Source organism: Macrosteles quadrilineatus, unplaced genomic scaffold (assembly GCF_028750875.1).
Source record: "Macrosteles quadrilineatus isolate MER2022 unplaced genomic scaffold, UCM_ALF_1.0 Scaffold_5__1_contigs__length_97177068, whole genome shotgun sequence".
NCBI classification, from domain to species: domain Eukaryota; kingdom Metazoa; phylum Arthropoda; class Insecta; order Hemiptera; family Cicadellidae; genus Macrosteles; species Macrosteles quadrilineatus.
Genome location: NW_026542598.1, coordinates 59,154,073 through 59,171,996, shown reverse-complemented (window position 1 = coordinate 59,171,996; position 17,924 = coordinate 59,154,073). Strand labels below are relative to the sequence as shown.

Genomic DNA, 17,924 nt, shown 5'->3' with positions numbered 1-17,924 from the left:
AACGTTCATGATAATTTTGAATTTGATAAATAGTCCTGATTTTAAAACTAATAATAATGATCTTGTTCAGCAATAAAGCTGTCATCTAATTAATTCAGAACTCATCTTCGCCTTAAATTAAGCCCTCTAATTTGTTGAAACACAAAGTTTCACGACGTGTTAAGTTTGAACCTAGGTGGGAGGAATCTAGAACGTGACAAGGTTACGATAAATAACGATGGTAATTGTACCGATAAGGAACTAAAAACACATTACTGTACTAAATAAATCCTCATCTGTCCGGACTGATTTGGGAACCTAATTCCTTGGATTAATAAATTCCAGATTAAATTGAATAAACTTAATATAAAGAAATACACCTGTACCCCAGGTTCGTTTGGTCACCCCTTGTAGGTAATGAAATGCGATTAACCGAAAAAATTCGAATATTGTACTGCATTTCGAACAAAATCTCTTCCGCAGATATCTTAACGGTCAAAGTAGTGTGGCGCAATTATAACGAAGATGATCGTAGACTTTAAAGTGGATGTATTGTAAGAAACTTACTAACTGATGACAAATGGATGTCCAGAATAATCAAGGTTTGATGTACTTGTAAACAAAAATTCTGTCGAACAGTCAAACGACAGATTGAAATGTCCCACCTTCGGGTTGGATTCCCAAGTCTGTATCCCAGTAAGAGCCTCATCTCTAGTCGGGGCACGTCTCCCCCCCTCTCCTGCCTGAGCCATTCATGAACGCCTGTTTGTGGTCAATGGGACATTCATACACGTCTTGTACACTGTGTACACTGGTGTAATCACCGCAGACTGTTGACCTACACAAGGCTTTATGGTCAACTATGTAGCACGATAACCTTCCAGTATTGTACTTGTTACTTGTATCGGGTGAGCTTTAAGTTGGAAAATTCGAAACTTCCCACAAAAATTGGATTAATATAATTTCGGAAAAATATAATAAGTGCACGACTATCCATCCGTGAAATAGGCAAGGTTGATATATGTCGACTGTATGAAAATGGATAAAACTACTGAAAACAATTGGGGTAGAGGAAATCTTGAGCAAGGTCTTGTATGGGGAACGTAGTATACATTAAACATGTATTCATAAAATATTACTTTTCGCTTCATATCGTACTATTACAATACGGCAGCTATTATGATTTATCCTCGCCGAAGAAATATTTCATTATATTTACTTAATTGATATGCCTCAAACTGGTCATGAAAACAGTTACAAGTATTTTAGTAAATTGGGGGAATAACAGTACAGTACTGGCATTTAGATTTAACCGGTGGGAAATTCAAAGATCTGTCGCCGGTCGCAGAGGCTATGTTTTTCATTATACTTTACCCGTTGCCCCAGACCTTTCAATTTACTATCGTTTCAAACTCCCAATGCAATTTAACTCTAAAAGCGAAATGATAAACGATAAATATAGATAGTTTTTAGTATATTGAATTCAGTTTATTAAGTAAATAAATAATTTAACGAAACCGATCGACTTTGAATTTCTAAAAGCAATCGTTGGTTTTGCTGTATCATTATTAATGCTGAAAAACATTGTTTATGCTTCATTGTTTTGTTGGGACGCATGAGAAAATCATAGTATAGAAACAAATTAAGTAAATCACGTAGCTAATTAAGGAATGAACAACCTTGTTCTGATAACTACCAGCCATTATTATGTAGTAAAAGTTATCGTGAACCGCTATACAACAAATTTGTATTCTAATAGGCCTATCCTTTGACGACAAGCGCCGACGCTCCTTGCATGCTCACTTATCCCGTTAATCCGATAAGTCAATCCGGTTAAACGGATAAAAGGATTACAAACCTCGAAGTAATCGGCTGAGTAAACCGGCTAAGTTCACGTTTCTTTCTGCATGGTTAGTGTCTGAGCGTTATTTGTTATGTTGTATTTAAGCAATTATGTATAGCAATGTTGTTCTGTCGACCATTTGGTAATTACCTCAGTCTCTATTCAGCTATTATCTGCATTCTTGTTATTTACATTATTGTTTCCGAAACGGTTAATATACCAAGTAATTTCTTGACATTTGAAAACAGGATATCTAGCCAGATGGAAAAAAACCTTACAGTGGACGAAAATATTTTATTCGTCCGCCAGCCGTATAACAATATCTCGTAAATAGAAATCTATTGACATACGACTAAAAGACCTTGAACTTAGTTATCACTACTTGTTAGGTAATTTAGTAAATATAATAATAATGGCTACAATTTCTTGTATCTGTTTTAATTCAAACTAAATAAATATGTAACAAAAGCAATTCCCTTAAGTAAAACGAAAAACAATATATAAAGTCAGAATATTCCTCACTATAATGAAACCATAATCATAACACTGCACCGATATTTTATGAGGCCTTTCGCCAGCTATTTCGGCATCATCAGACACATCACAAAAACTAAAAATAAGAATATATCAAAAAATTTTATTGTGGTTTTTATTCAATCATATCATATTAATAGTTAAAAAATAGTATAAACAGTCGGTCCTCCTTTATACACATTTTTGCAGAGTCAAAAATGTTCCAAACTACTACGTGATAAATAATACACCAAGTGTTGTGATAAATATAATCCACTTGCTGTTGCCTTTTTGCCTGAGTATTGAGATAATTGAGTACAAAGTACCATACTTACAGTATAAAGGCCCAATTACTTATTTACTCTGAATTGCGTCACTTATTTAACCGGTCCCAAACAAGCCAACAATAGCGAAGGTCGTCCCAGAGTATTTGAATACAAAGAGTAAAAGGCGGTCTAATTTATAAACCGCCGCGACCACTTAATTGGGGCTTGTTTGCGTTAAAGTGCGAACCTGTTGATTAAGTAGTCCATCAATGTGATAAGATTGCGTTAAACAACCTTGACAACTCGCGGGTAAACAGAGCAGAACTGACTGAAGGGGAGGGAAATGGCGGGTAATATCTGCACTTAGTCGATCCTAGTAGATCACAAGCACAAGGGTTAGGAAACTCGTTTCTTGTGAACTAGTTTTACTTATTATATACAGATTTTTTTTATGACAGTAATATTATTTTAGTTCACGTGTGTGATCTTACAGAGAAAGTTATTTTGTTTATGAAATACATTATTCTTGTTTGTTTCACAGGTTCCTAGGGTTAATGCGGTTGGATTTTGAAACTCGATTTGTTTCTGGTTCATCTAAAATTGCAGTGATCGGTGGTCTTACGTAGGCTGATTTTCACTTAAATCCTCGGCCTCAACTGCTAACATTTTTTTAAATATTGTTAACAGTATTTAGTTTGATTTGTAATGCGCTACAAATATAGTTTGATTTTAACCTTGTGAAGAAAGCTTTGGTTGCACTACGTGTTGCTGAACTAAAACGTAACAATAAATCACTAAGGTAAGCCAAATGGTTGAAAACAATTCTATGAAATATGAGTTTTTAAAAACCTTTTGGTTAAGAAATCTTTTAATATTAAATCACCGATGAAAAGTACTTTTGTTGTAAAAGTAAATGCACGGTCTACAATGAAGACGAGAAAGCTAGAAGTGTCATGTGTTCTCACAAATATCACTTTGTCTAGAACCAGGAGCTCAAGTGTCGAGAGAAACATCATTCATGCATGTCGTCTGGTGCATGTATCACAATCTGGTATTGCACAACTCTTTTTGGTCTCATAATCTTCCTCACGCAATAAACTATTGTAAGTGGAACAAGCTCGAAAACAGGTAATGAGTTAATAAAATAGTCTATGTATGCAATATAAAAAATAATTCGCGCAGTTTTTGCACAATTTCAAAAGAGGAATTTTTTGTTCTTTATTAGTAAGGTGTTCTTTTTTTAAGGTGATGATAGCCAAAGACATCAGTGGCGCTTTTCTATGGGCATTACTATTGTTCATTATTGAAGATAGTAACGCTGCAATGGACTTATTTTAATTCAAGCATGAGCGAAAGACACGGATAAAGTGAGATCTATGTAACCAGTTGTATAATGTTGTTTCTTAAATGTTTACTTACTTAGGTGGATTACAATTAATTTTATCAGCATTACATTGTACATTGTTGAAACTATAAATAAAAGTGAAAAGGCTGTAGCGTGAAATAGGTATAGTTTCGATTGTTCTTATTTCATTGATGGCAGCACCACATAGCCGCATATCAACTTGTAGTACACCACAGTAGCCTCACTTATCATTAAATATAAGATTAGGATTACCTCTCTGTCAGTGCCCGTTCCAGTGTTTCACATAGTTTCCCTCTCATTCACCTATACATTGGGTATAGTCATCGTTAGGAAAACGTGTTATAAGTGTGATTGATATATTCAACTTATTGTCAATTAAACAAGACTCATGGTTGATCAACAATATGTTCAATTCATTAAGTTCCACCCACTGTAAGGTAAATCGCTAATGCATGGTGGGTGGTGTAGAAACAGCGCACTGCAGATCCTGCTGAATGAATCATTGTTGGAATGCGTGTGTGATGCGATGATGCAGGACCAGCACCTGCAGTTTGTACGTGGGAAAGTCCAGTAGTCACACAGTGTTAATATACCACTTTACAAAACACCTTTCACCATTCATTTGCCTAAAGACCACTCCTTGCTCGTTTTTACAAAGATCTTTAATTGTAAATTTGTGTCGCTAGTTTGCACACGTTGTTTCTATTTCGATTACAGCTATAGTTTTTCGTCAATATCGTCTTTGTTCTAACTCGCAATAGAAAGTACCAAAACAATAATGGCGAAACTTATAAAAATCTACTTATTCATCAACTCATTTTGGCGTTTAAAAACTTTTGTCCTAAGGCTCTAGTGGCTTTGAAATGCCTGCGTGTACAGTGTACCTATATAGTGTAGCAGCTTAATTATTCGATTTAATCCCGCTTAAGATTTTCGAGGTTCGGAATTAAAATCTCTTATACACTACTGAATAGAAAGTTAAAAAACGCACACATTGAATAAAGAAGGTGCATATACGAGGTAATAATCTCGCAAGAACTCGGCGTTTTGTACTGTTAAGTTTAGAGAGATGACGTTTGCTGAGGCACACTCGTACAACATGAGACTTATGTCAAGTCAGCGCGACTCAACAAGACGAGTAGCAAACAGGTGTGCATTTGGCGTCTCTCTGGTGTCGTCGTGTTAATATATAAACAATTTTGCCATACTTGAATATACATTGTACCGTAGAGTGTACTGTAGTTTTTAATTTAATCGTACCCGTTCTTCATAGTAGGTATCCAATCTAATGTATTAGAGTGTAGTCTTAAGTAATAAGTAAGCAACTGGCCAACAAATCTCTTAATTAATAGTAACAATAGGGAGGTTATTTGTCCTATAAGTGAGGACACAGACGACAAACAACACTTAGATATTTATATTTTTGTAGCCAAGTGCAACGACAACTTATATTGACGTCAACATCTAGCAGCGTATTCAAGACTCCAGTGATATCAGTGACTTCAGTCCATCTGGTGTCAGGATTACAGTGATCTGCAACGATAAAATACTAGTTACGCACATCAAGAATCAGTGACGGTTATCAGTGACGCTAGTGTCTTCACAGTGACAGGATAACTTCGCAACGGTTCCAAACGGTACTAGGTTCGCAGTGAGAGTGGAACGGTGATGTGCAGTGATGTTGGAGCTAGTGAGCGGCAGAGGGATGAGAAGGTGCGCGTCTTCGGCGCAGGAACGGTCCAAGAGACCGCACAGCTACCACGGCAAGCTGGTCGCCTCTAGGCTGCTGTGTTCGCTCAGGTGCGCCCAGAACCAAGGGACCACAGCAGCCTTCCCCAAGAGTAACACGTGGAGGTTCCAGCCAAACAAGAGGTAAGTCAGAAAACCTGCGTCATCAACACGTCCTCAGTGTCTGTTATTGAGATCTTGGCGTATGCTGCTGATCCTGTTGCCATAAATCTTTAAACTCGCCTTCAACTAAAACACTAATGGTTTGTCCGATTGTGAAACACGATTACAAAACGTAATGACAATAATGAAAAACAAAACGCCAGTAGCACCTTCAATACTAATTACGGCGTATCGAGGTAGGAGGAACCACCTTGAAACCTACATCTTCTCCCACTGTAGTCCGCGAAATACGGTCGGGCGTTAAGTGTTACAGGTATTGTGAAATGCTTCTGCTCAAGAATTAGTCTGGGTGACTGCAAATGTGACGTTCACTGGCACTGGCGATGAAGACTTTATCAAGTAAATAACTGACGATTAGACCCAACCTTGGCTCCGTAGCCGTGACACGCGGTCTGGAACCTATTATATTTCCCACAACACCAATTGACTATTAAATCACGGTTTGATTGCTGGGGTTAGGGGTAAGCCGTTATTTGATTCAGAAATGATTTATTCTAACATTTACTGGTGAAATAAATGTTAAATTCAACGCATTATTCAATTTTAAGTGTGTTTTGAATTTTAATTTCTGTCAAAAAACTAATACCTACAACTAAGTATTGTGTAAAACCCCCAAATACAAATTTTAGTATCTCGTATAAACAAGTGATACATCGAGTGTTTCTCTGATTAAATGGATCAATTCAAATATTGTGACACATGTGGAAATGTGCGTGGAAATTTATTAGCCAGTTACTGCATTTGGAATGGTAAGATAATTTTTTTATCATAAATACCATTATATATTAAAGACTCTAGCTTTGTCTGCTGAAGTTTTATGTAAACTCCGCAGGTTTTATTACCACGGTAAAGACATAAATTCATAAAAATACTCTTTGCTATCCAGATCCCTTAAATGATATCAAGACAAATATAATTTAATTCTATTTGTCTATGATATCTTCATGTTTAATTAAAAAGATCATGAAGATTTAATTGTAGATATCCGCAGTGACAAGATCCAATCTTTAGTAAATTCGCCCTTATTCTATCCTTTGGGGATGAAAAGTCATTATCATCTAACTATTCTTCCTTCTATGGTTTCTAGTTAAGTATTAGGCTTCTTATCATATATAAAAGCCCAACCATTAAAAAGTTGTATTTTCTACGCCCCTGGTTTCATACAGCATACTCCGCCAAGTATATACAGTAGAATGTTAGTTGTCCAAGTAGTATACTCGCCCACCGCGGCCGGATGGAGCTCCTACGCGACCCGAGTATCGCCCTCCAGTCTCTTCCGGTTGGAAGGCTTCGGACGATGACCCTCTCTCGGGTGTCAAGGGTTGTAGGGGTGGAAGGATTATCCCTTATGTTGTGGGATTCTTCCCACTATCGATTTTTTTAGGAGGAGAGACAATGAATTTTCAAGATCGGGGTTTTCAACTTCCAAGGAATCTGTAATTGAGTCTGTTGACCAAGGAAAATTTACAACTGGCATTTTTTTGGACTTGTCTAAAGCCTTTGACAGTGTAAAGCACTCAATTTTATTACAAAACTTACAATCTTTAGGAATATCGAAACATTCTCTAAATTGGTTTCAGTCATATCTTTGTGACCGCAGTCATGTCGAATTAACTAGTTTCAGTTTCTTGGCTTAACTATTGATCAGCATTTAGATTGGAATAACCATGTGGACAAAATTTTACCAAAAATTAGTTCTGGAATATTTGCTTTGAGGAAAATGTCCTTTTATTGTAATATTGAAACAATGCGTAAAATCTATTTTGCATACATACATTCCCATATTGCTTTTGGGATTTGTTTATTTGGAGCAACTTCAAAAATTAATCTTGACAATATATTAAAAAAACAAGAATATGCAATTATAATAATGCTAAAACTACAGCGTGATGTCTCTGTGAAAAAAAACACTTTGTTGAACTCAATATTTTGACAGTCTATGGACAGTATATTTTTGACTGCATTTTAATGGCAATTAAGAAAGCTGATTCTCGTCTTTCAGATTATATTTCAACCCTTCATAAATACAATACTCAACATAAAGACTCCATAATAACATATAAACAACAAACAAAATTTTTTGAAATGAAACCTTCCTACATCGGTCAAAGATATTTAAATACAATAAAAAAAAAATTAAAAAAAGAAAGTAATAAAAAAAATTAAAAGAATATCTGATTAAAATAGCTCCGTATTCTTTTTTTAAGATTTTTCCCACCCATCACAGTCATAATGAATACATAAACACTTTTTCAGTCTCCTGCATAGAATGGATGAGATGTCACTTAGGCTAGTTTGAGTTGTTGTACAACCTGACACTATTCGATGTATATATTGTACAAAATAATGAATAAAGAAGATTGAATTTAATTGAAGATAATTTTTGAATTAACTGCAATTTATCTTCTTAAAATTAAGCCTCTTTTGCTGTATGAATCTCCTTGAAGACCTCTCTTGTTTTTTTAATCACCAAAATAATCCAATCCAACATATGCTTTTTGGAATCAACTACAACACATGATATGAGGATCCAGCTTGTTTAAAAGTTGCAGGAAACTTGTAGAACAAAAGTTTTTGAGCCTTGCAATGATTTTAATTTAACATTATTTTTCAAATGATCCGGTTTATTTTCATTGAACTCAGATTTTGTTTTCTTTTAAGCAAAAGATTTTTCATTCATTACATGAAAAATACACTAATGTGCAATAAACAAATGCTGTAATACGTTGTACATAATATTTTGTTTACATTCGTTGCTCAAATTGTAATTAAAATCTACCATATAATCATCCAACCTGCAAGCAAATTCATAATTAGTTTTGACGTTTCTCGAGAATTTTGGTCTATGTTAAGTAGACTGTTGCAAAAAATCCAAAAGTTTGCACAAATGTTGCAATGTAATTATTATGCAGCTTTATTTTCTAAACCCGAACACCAAATGCGTTTTATTGCGGATAAAAATTATCCATGCAATTCTCGGTTTTTACTGTCACTTACTCATACAGATTTGACGTTTTATGTTACCTAGTTGGTTATTCTATCCCGGTCGTCTTCTCGTATTTTTACGAGCGGTCACCACCTGCTTGGCTCGTGGTACATTCACAATCTCTTTGTCATGCATGTTTAACTCGTCGCGTTGGTGTGGTCAGTATCGAGTGAGTGATGACATGATTTTGGGTACTGCAATGAATTGTATAGATGGTAGGTGTTAGAGTGATTTTGGATTCAAGCCTGGTGATATGATAAGGGGATAAAGAATATATAAAACATTTAAAGTTCAACTGTACACTAACTCCATAATTCAATCAGTAAAAGCATTGTGTACATTTTAACATTATTTCCCATTCTTACTGAGCCTTTAGCAAAACTCTCCGAACTTCTAAACAGTAAACAGCAGCGAATGGTTTGATTTAAATTGATAATGGAATACAGTTTGTTAGCAAGAATACAGTTAGTTAGTAGTATTACTATGTTTGGTTTTAAATTGACTCTTTTACACTTTTAAATTAAGATAAGAATGCCTGTTGTTTATCAGTTAACTTGGATAAAATGTCAATTATTTAAGCTACTCTTCGTCAATTATTGGCTGAACGACGTATTTTAAGGGGTTGCAATCCGGACTACTTAACATTAAAACTATACTAGAGGATAAATATCTGGTTGCCAAAGTAATCTATCAAAATATGAACAAAATAGGTTTTACACTGTCTGTTTTATTATTTTTTTTATATATGTCGTGTTTATTTTTGTTGATATGTTTTGAATGATTTTCTGACGTCCTCCTAGGTACGACTTGGCAGATAACAACTTGTTTCGAAACCGGTCTCCATTCAGACGGATCAAGGGTTTACTTACTCCAATAGTGTCAGTGAATAACAAACTACATGCCTCTTAGCTTATGGAACACTTTAAACGTGTGGACTTGCAAATTGTTCTTTTTACTTGTGCGTCGCAGTAATCCTACTTCGGGGCAAGCTACGACTCAACTGACCAAAATTTGACACAAAGAGTGTAAAATTTTTAACTTGTCTCTTGCTGTGTATTTATCTTGAAACCAGTTTTAAGAATGAAACTCACCAACTATATCCACCCAATAGAGTAGTTTAGTGATACGTAGGCCTAAGTTAGACCTCAAGTGACCGAGATACGCCCACGGAGACCCACAGACCGGTATATCACCTCCACGGTGTTGGCGGCTCGGCGCGGCGTCGCCCACTGTCTCGGCTCGGCGCTGCGGTCTTGCCAGACACAACAACGGAAATTATGGTAATATACCGTGAGTTATCGGGACGATCCACGAAAATATGGGGAACAGTTCGAAATTATTGTACTTTCGACGATACGAAAATATGCTGATTTTGGCGCGCCAATTTCAGCCCGCCTGATCTAATCGTGTGGCGTGTAGATCAAGTACATACAAAAGCTAGCTCAATAACTATTCCAGTTTTCTCTACTCATTCCTGGATATAAATAATGTTTTCTTCCACGATTGCTTGCATTTAACATTTTTATTTTTTACATCGGGTAATTTCTCAACAACTATTACTTTAGTCTTTAGGTTGATTAATAATTGCTGCACATAGATACGAAATTTATTTTTCACCAATGTTCCAAACATAGTGAATTTAGACAAAAGAAATAGCTGAATAACCATTAGGCAATTTTAATTGTACCGTGAAGCTATTGAGGTACTGATTTTTAATTTTAAAAATACCATTGATAGGTTGTCTGCACCAAGTCCTACTTAGCGCAATATAAACACGAGAGAAAGATGAGGCAATGAAACATTAAAATAACTAATAGACCTAGGTTCTCTCATCAACGTGACCTAGAAAACAAAACTAATAATCTATTCGTAATGCAGAATGCGATGCGAACTAGTTTCCTTATGATATACAGGTCGTTCATTATCTGTACCGTAGTCTGCCCTCAATTAACACTGGAGAATAGAACCATCACTAACGTAACAATGCCAATGCCTGAGGGCTGAGCTTGGCTAGGTGAAGGTATAAGTGTTGCTGGACACGTGTGACCCTCCTTGAAAAATATATGATCAATGTAAACATATGAGGGAAGCGAGCTGGTCTAGTGGTTAGAGCGCGGGACTCCGGTTCCTGGGGTCCCGGGTTCAAATCCTGCCAATTCACCAATGGATTATCTAAGTGATAATGCCGTAACCCATAGGTCTAGCCTGAAGTAATGTGAAAAACAATTCCGGGTTCGTGCCTAGCGTCCTAGGACAAGAAAAATAATTTAATCATATGAATTAAGTCATTTCATCCCCTGCCTCTTGCCGGGTGGTTCGGTCCACTGAAGGCTTCTGTTCAGAGATAACATACAGCCACCATACCTCGTATGTGTGAAGTGAAGGCCACGCAAGTAACGACTCCGGTGTTGTATCGACATGACAAGATACTAGATTGTATCGCACAACCTTTGTGTTTTAATGCGAACGTTATTTGCCTCTATTTATATACACTGGGCATGCTCGTGTTTCCTGAAAGTTCACTTGTCGGACTACTCGTGTGATATGTTGTGTCATAAATATATGCTGTCAAATCAAATGCTTTTGTTATTAGAAACAAACGTTTTCTGGTTTTAATAAATAAATGTTACTTCCTATAGTAAAAAGTAGTGGTGGTTTGTGGATTGTTGTCTACTTTGCGTCAACGCCTGTGATTTTGTTTCAAAAGAATCACCATCGTTTTGAAAAAACTGTTTGAGGTTTCAAGTGTTGTGGATAGCCGGACAGTAGGTACCTGCCACTCTTCCAAATCCACCAAACGCTAGGCCAGCAACAAAACCCAACCGATGATTCGATAGTGAATTTCAACATTTTTATTTGAAAATCGTGTGACGAGAATGATGGTCTACAAAATTTTAGATTTATATGGCGTTTTTGTACAGTAAGTCCAGTCCCTTGCTGAGTTGAGAACATCAAAAATAGATAATATATTTGATAGGGTTGTTAACAAAGTTATTATCTACTTCATTATTTATCAAACTTTACATTCAGTCTAAATTTTTATGTAAAATATATAAAAAAATCTAATAATTAGAGTTTTTCGCAAAAGATATAATTTTTTATTTCTTTAAGCTCGTGGTCTTATAAATTGCAAGTCGTGGTAGTAACAAGTAAGTTAGTAAAATTAACAATTCTTAATATATTTTAACACAATTCATCCTAGCTTAACTCTACAGAACTGTGATAATGAAGTTACGTAACTACGTAATAAGATACAGCAGCGGCGGTCAGTGATAAGCATTCAACGGTTTAGTTAACATATAATCAACAGACACTCTTATCTTGTTTTGATAAGTAGAAACGAGTTAATTTGCAACTTAACATAGTCACACTATCTTTGAAATTAGGATAACTTACCTAGCCTAACGGCAATAGCATATCGACTCACAATATTCAGCCTAAATTATTGAGGTGTTGTCATCACAGTAACTGACCATGATATGTAGAAATGAGTTAACTTGCAACTACAGTTAGGTTTACTTTATTTCTTACCACTTGGTCAGTACAAATACTGATATCCGCTTATGATAGGACTTTGAATCTAATCACAGAGAATAGATTTTCTGTGATCTAATCTAAGCGTACCAAGTTTCAACTTTTAATTTTGTTACCGACTAATTACTTTTTGTTATTCTAACAACTTCAATAATGTTACTATATCTACAGGTTGTTTTCTTAGCTTGAATTACTTTCGCGTTACTTTTTATTTATATTTTTATTTATTAAAATGTTGTTGCACGTTGATACAATTTATAAATGTTATCACTTTATACCGATCAATTTAAAGAACTCCAGATTTATTTAGGTACATCTTTTTATTTAATTATTTTTAGTTTGTTATACATTTATTCTTGTTGAACATGGTTTTGCTTGTTTGTTATATGTTATACAATGAGATGAAACGGTGTTGAACCGTTGATAGATAAATAAATACAGTACCTAAATATTTTGTTACAACTCATTATTATTATTATTACTACTATTACAACAAGAATAATGTTACAATATTTCAAATGGTTGAAAGCCCCCCTATTATAGGATTTCTATAGCCCATTATCTGCAGTGAACGCAACTGTACGCACTGTGTGTAACAATTTCAACGTGAAAGTGAGAGTGCGGACATTGACAGAAACGTGGAGATATGAAGTGACAGTGGAGATGGATGAGAGACTTTATCGTTCCATCTCCGATTACTGATCTCTGATCGTGCCATTAACTTGTCCAGAGAGCCATTAACTCCTCTCCCCCCCTCCCCTCTATAGCCATCAGCTGTTATTAATCGACCCTCTATCAGACGTGGTCTAAATTTTCCAAACAATTAAGGCTTATTGGGATGTTTTTGTGGTAAAGTCGGTTTTTATAGTGTTTGTGTTCTTTTTAGATTTACATTTTAGTTTGTAGATGTGATTTTAAAACAATAAAAGCCTACTTTATATACACTCAGTTCTATTCCTTAAGGGTTGTATGTTGTATCCGTCTATGAGTAGGTTACGTTATAAAAGATAGGAACATAATAACTGTAATTCAAAATATGACATGGTTATAGGTTTTAGTTCAAATTAATCGGCCTCACAAGGAACCACCTATGGACATTGATGGGAATATCTTCAATAATGCACGCAGGCCTCAATTATAATAATTTTGCATGCATGTTTTTCTTCCGTTGTTTGAAATTTACGGCACAAATATATAAAAAATCCGTGTTGTAAGCGGCATTGAGCTTTTTGAATGAATTAGTACAGTAGCTTTCTTGCTTATTTGCTTATGGGGAAATGCTACGAATAAAGAGATTGCTTTTATTTTTACGTTTTTATAATGCTGTAACAATTCGAGAGTAATGTTTAATTTAATATTGCAAATAGGTTCACACGGGTTTATTGAGGTACCGTAATTACTAATCTTAATATTTATAAGCCTCATTTTCGTATTATTTGTAAACAATAAGATTAAAACAAAATTACTGATTAAACTAAATACATTACTCATACATACAATTTACAAGGCTTCTCCCTTAAGTCTTGAATACATTTTATGCAATGCGAGATTTTTGCTATTACAAAGTTTGTTTACAAATTAGAAGAAATACCGACATGCTTAGATAAGATAGGCCTACACATGCAGGTGCCTGCGCGTAGGCTGGTAGGTTATCGGTGTTATCAGATCACATTTAATATGGCACATGACTGTAGGTGGATACGTTTTGATGTGAGTCCTGTCCTATCTAATGTGCGAGATAAACGTTTACGATGACAACCTCAGACGCAATCGAAGGTAGAGGACAGTTCGGGGGTCAGAGGGTCAAGGATTGCGTTGAAAGCATTCACTTCACGTGCTTGTTTATATCAGAAATGGATGCTTTGAATATTTCTCAACCATGAAAACCTGTTTTTAGGCAGCATATTTTACAAGTCGAAGTATTCTTGGAATACATAACTAATTTAGTCCTAAATGTGTAAAATTTGTTCACATTTTGATGAACCGTGACTCTTCAATACTTCGTCTACGTTTATTCTGAAATCACTTAAAGTGTCATTATTCTTATCTTAGTTCAAGTAAGTAGATATAATAAAGCCAATAAATACCTTTTATAGAACTGCTTACTCTTTAATACTGTACCAATTACACCTTATTACTTACTACTTAATTAAAGAGTAGACGCCACGTATACTTCGATTTCGTTCATAGGGGTCTTTAGCTGAACATAGTAACAAAGCTGTCACTCATTAAAAATTCATCGTATACTCATCTTAACCCTGCGGTAAAAATATAATACAAAAGCAATACAATCTAAATCATGTTACTATGTAGAGTAAGATGAGGCCTACTATGTTATATGTTATAACATGTACAATAAACTTTATATGTGCACATATTTCTAATTTTGAAGAACTGCATGCTCTTATAGTATACTCTGAATTTAACGGTTCAGTTGCTAGGCTGTTCACTCTGACGACCCAGTTCTCATAAGCTGGCAAGGTAAAGGTTTGACTTCATGCACGCTACGTCGCTACAGTGTAGTGTTCAAACCCTCCAAGATGTTATCTACTCAGGACCGCTATTGTTGGTATTTTTATGATCGCATTTCCCACAGTTTATTCCTACTCTCGCGGCATTTCCTTGTTCACGTAATTCTGTTGTTTTCTCCTAACCTTTTGTTGTATTTACTGCTTTGTTGTAGTGAAGTGAGGTCTCTCAGTGTTGCTCGAAGGTTTTTGGTGATTTAAGAAGACTTTTTATTCGTTCGTACATTGGTACTTTCCTGAGTGTCAGGTTTGAAGTTGGTCAATACGTTGTGCAAGTGTAGACTATATAATTTTTCTTCATCTACTAATTCTTTATTTTTTTGATGAGGAATTGTATGTTATACTATAGTCTACTGAAGAGTCGCCAGTTCGGTGTAACCCAAATCTACTTTATTAATCCTCTGGATTAATAAAATATATAGGGGCTCACCGAAGGCGACGTTGAACGTGGAAACTATTCGTATCTTGAAGCCTTTTGAAAACGGCCGTTGGATTGTCTAATTCGATTGTCTAGTTGAATTTGATTGTCAGATTCCAGTCTTGGAGAGATGACCGCGTCGTACAATTGGTGGAGATATTGGTATTTAGAGTTGAACAATGGTAGTTTGCCTCAAATATTGTGTATTGCTGCATCCGAAACATCGGCCACTATCTTCAAAGATTCAACTTTGCCATCACCTACTGATTACTAAGCTTCGACAGATATAATGTTTAAGACATCATATTTTCTGTTAAACATGTCTAACGATACAAATTCCCAAGTTTGCCAGAGTGTTATCATTTGCAAAAGAAATAGAGTTCTCAATTAGTCAGTACCGGTACTTATTTTTATCCGTGGTTTTACTTAACAATGGTACCCTATATCGTTGGAATCTCCTAAGTGGAATCCTCGGTTATCGAAGGATTTTAATGGACGACCCCTGTAGCCTGTGTGTAGTTGGCCATTAGCATTGTTCTGCGTGCTCGTGCCGTTGCATCACCGCCCGTCCCTCGCCAGGCGCTCCCGTTCCCGCCAGAAAGCGCGGCGTCGCGCGAAGGACGTCCACCTGTCATCGGCGATCAGCTGGTTTCCCCGGCCAGCGAATTGTGGAATGTTCTGGGTTTGGCTGGAATTATAGAAAGCGGGTAAGACAGTTTTAAATTATAAGTAAGAGTTATTCTAATTTGTAATTATTCGTAGTAATCGTCACGGGGGTTTTCTGTAAAGAAATTAATGCAAAACTTGGTATTTTCACTACCCAAAAGGAGGAAGAAACTCCACTGTTCACTGTTATGGTCATTACCTCTATTTTACAATCCTATTTTTGTTACATTTATATTTTAAGTCAGTCTATAATGCAGGGTTTAACATTAAGCATCTACACAGCTCTCCAAATACTTCATGAATTAGATCTAACAAGTTAAGCCTTAAGACTATTTAGATTTAGCTTTTAACATTAAATGCGTTTTCTGAGAGACAAAGCCATTTGCTTTAAATTGGTCCTCCAGAACAGGCTCACAACTCAATGTGACCCAGTTAACCCCGAGATAATTGGCCTCCCCTTCGTATGTACAACCCACGATAGCTTAAAGTTGTATATTTATCATTGCGTACCCTTTCACTATGCAGTGACAAAAAGTGCCAAGAAATACCCCTGAGGCAGAATATTAATTCAAACAAAACATTCTGCTATTCGGGTTACATTTACGTTAGAAAATCATACATTTGGATGTACTTGAACATAACATTCAAGCTATTTCCGAGTTGGAGTTGTATCTAGTTACAAATTGGCTAATTAGACCGTTGCCACACAGATAGGAATCAGCTGGAGTGACTCATCATCCGCCCACCACCCCGGCAAGGCGGGAATTGAATGTCTAATTTGGCGGGTAACGACACTTGACTCCACTTCCTTCCTGCGGACTTCTAGTGCTTGTCATTACCGTAATAATTAGCCCTGTACGTGGCCGGTGTGACCAACACATCACTATGGCCACCTGGGAGAATCATTAATAATCATGCCATCGGGTTTTGCATAGTTGAATATTCAAAAGTGTAATCTCCTGAGTTTTAATGACAGGCTTTGTTTCGGTATTTTAAGTTTGTCGTGAAATTAAATTGTTTTATAAACACGATGCTAACCTTTTTAAGTAGGCTACTACTGCCATTGAATATATACCCTATCCTAAATAGCAAGATTAAAGATTAATTTTCAACTACTGTAGTAAGTAGACGTTTAAAGTAGACGATCGGGTTTTGTCCTTGTGAAAATTTGGGTACACTGTTGAAAATACTAGCGACGTTTCTTTATTATGTTTTACAGCAATCGATCTCCTAGGGTTGACGCCGAATTTTGCAAGACTTGAAGATTAAGATTCTATAAAATTGTGATTGATAATAAATTTATTATGCCAAAAACACGTGGTCTGTTTGTGTGTCTATCAACGATCGTTGGTGTCTATACAATCAAGAAGGCACAAAACAATGCAGGTCTGGTTGCCGTTACCAGTTCCCACTGTTTAACTCAGTTTAGTTCTCACGCTTTGTCAGCCGCGGCGACCTTCACTAATGAAGAGGCTCATAGTCTTACCGGTCAGGTCGGTCGTGTAGTTGATCTGCCTAGACAACTGTGCTGTTACTGGGGACAACCTATTGGGGGTTGTTCAATTGATTAATCGATATTTTTATTTTTGAACGATTGTAAATGATGTGCAAACAATTTACCATTTCGTCAATAGTCCAACATACTGAGTGGAAATATTGCTTTTGAATACTCAAGTCCTTAAAACTTATTCTACAGTCTAAAGCATCCTTTAGGTGTGTTTTTCATATCCGGGTAGCCTTCAGAGTATGCTATTGTTGACTATATATTCTTCTACCCTCCATTTAGTCTTTCTATTGTACAGCTTCAATTTAATTGTTTACAAGTCTGCTCTCAATTTTTATGAATACTGAAATTTGTTAATTACTTCATAATTAAGCTTACAGTGTTTTCTTTTACTATAATTTCATGTTTCT

The 17,924-nt window shown here is 35.9% G+C and overlaps 1 protein-coding gene across 9 annotated transcripts in view; it reads left to right on the top strand.

Annotated features, from left to right (window-relative positions):
- The window catches only part of LOC128994684 (focal adhesion kinase 1-like), a 101,184-nt gene that overhangs the window by 58,964 nt on the left and 24,296 nt on the right, over positions 1-17,924 (top strand). For 5 of the 9 annotated variants that reach the window (XM_054419399.1, XM_054419407.1, XM_054419406.1 and 2 more), the window contains exon 2: positions 5,397-5,839. The exons of the other annotated variants lie outside the window; for them this stretch is intronic. In XM_054419399.1, the coding sequence (XP_054275374.1) occupies positions 5,646-5,839 (194 nt within the window). In that variant the 5' untranslated portion in view covers positions 5,397-5,645. The remainder of the gene's footprint in view (positions 1-5,396; positions 5,840-17,924) is intronic. 9 annotated transcript variants of the gene reach the window in all.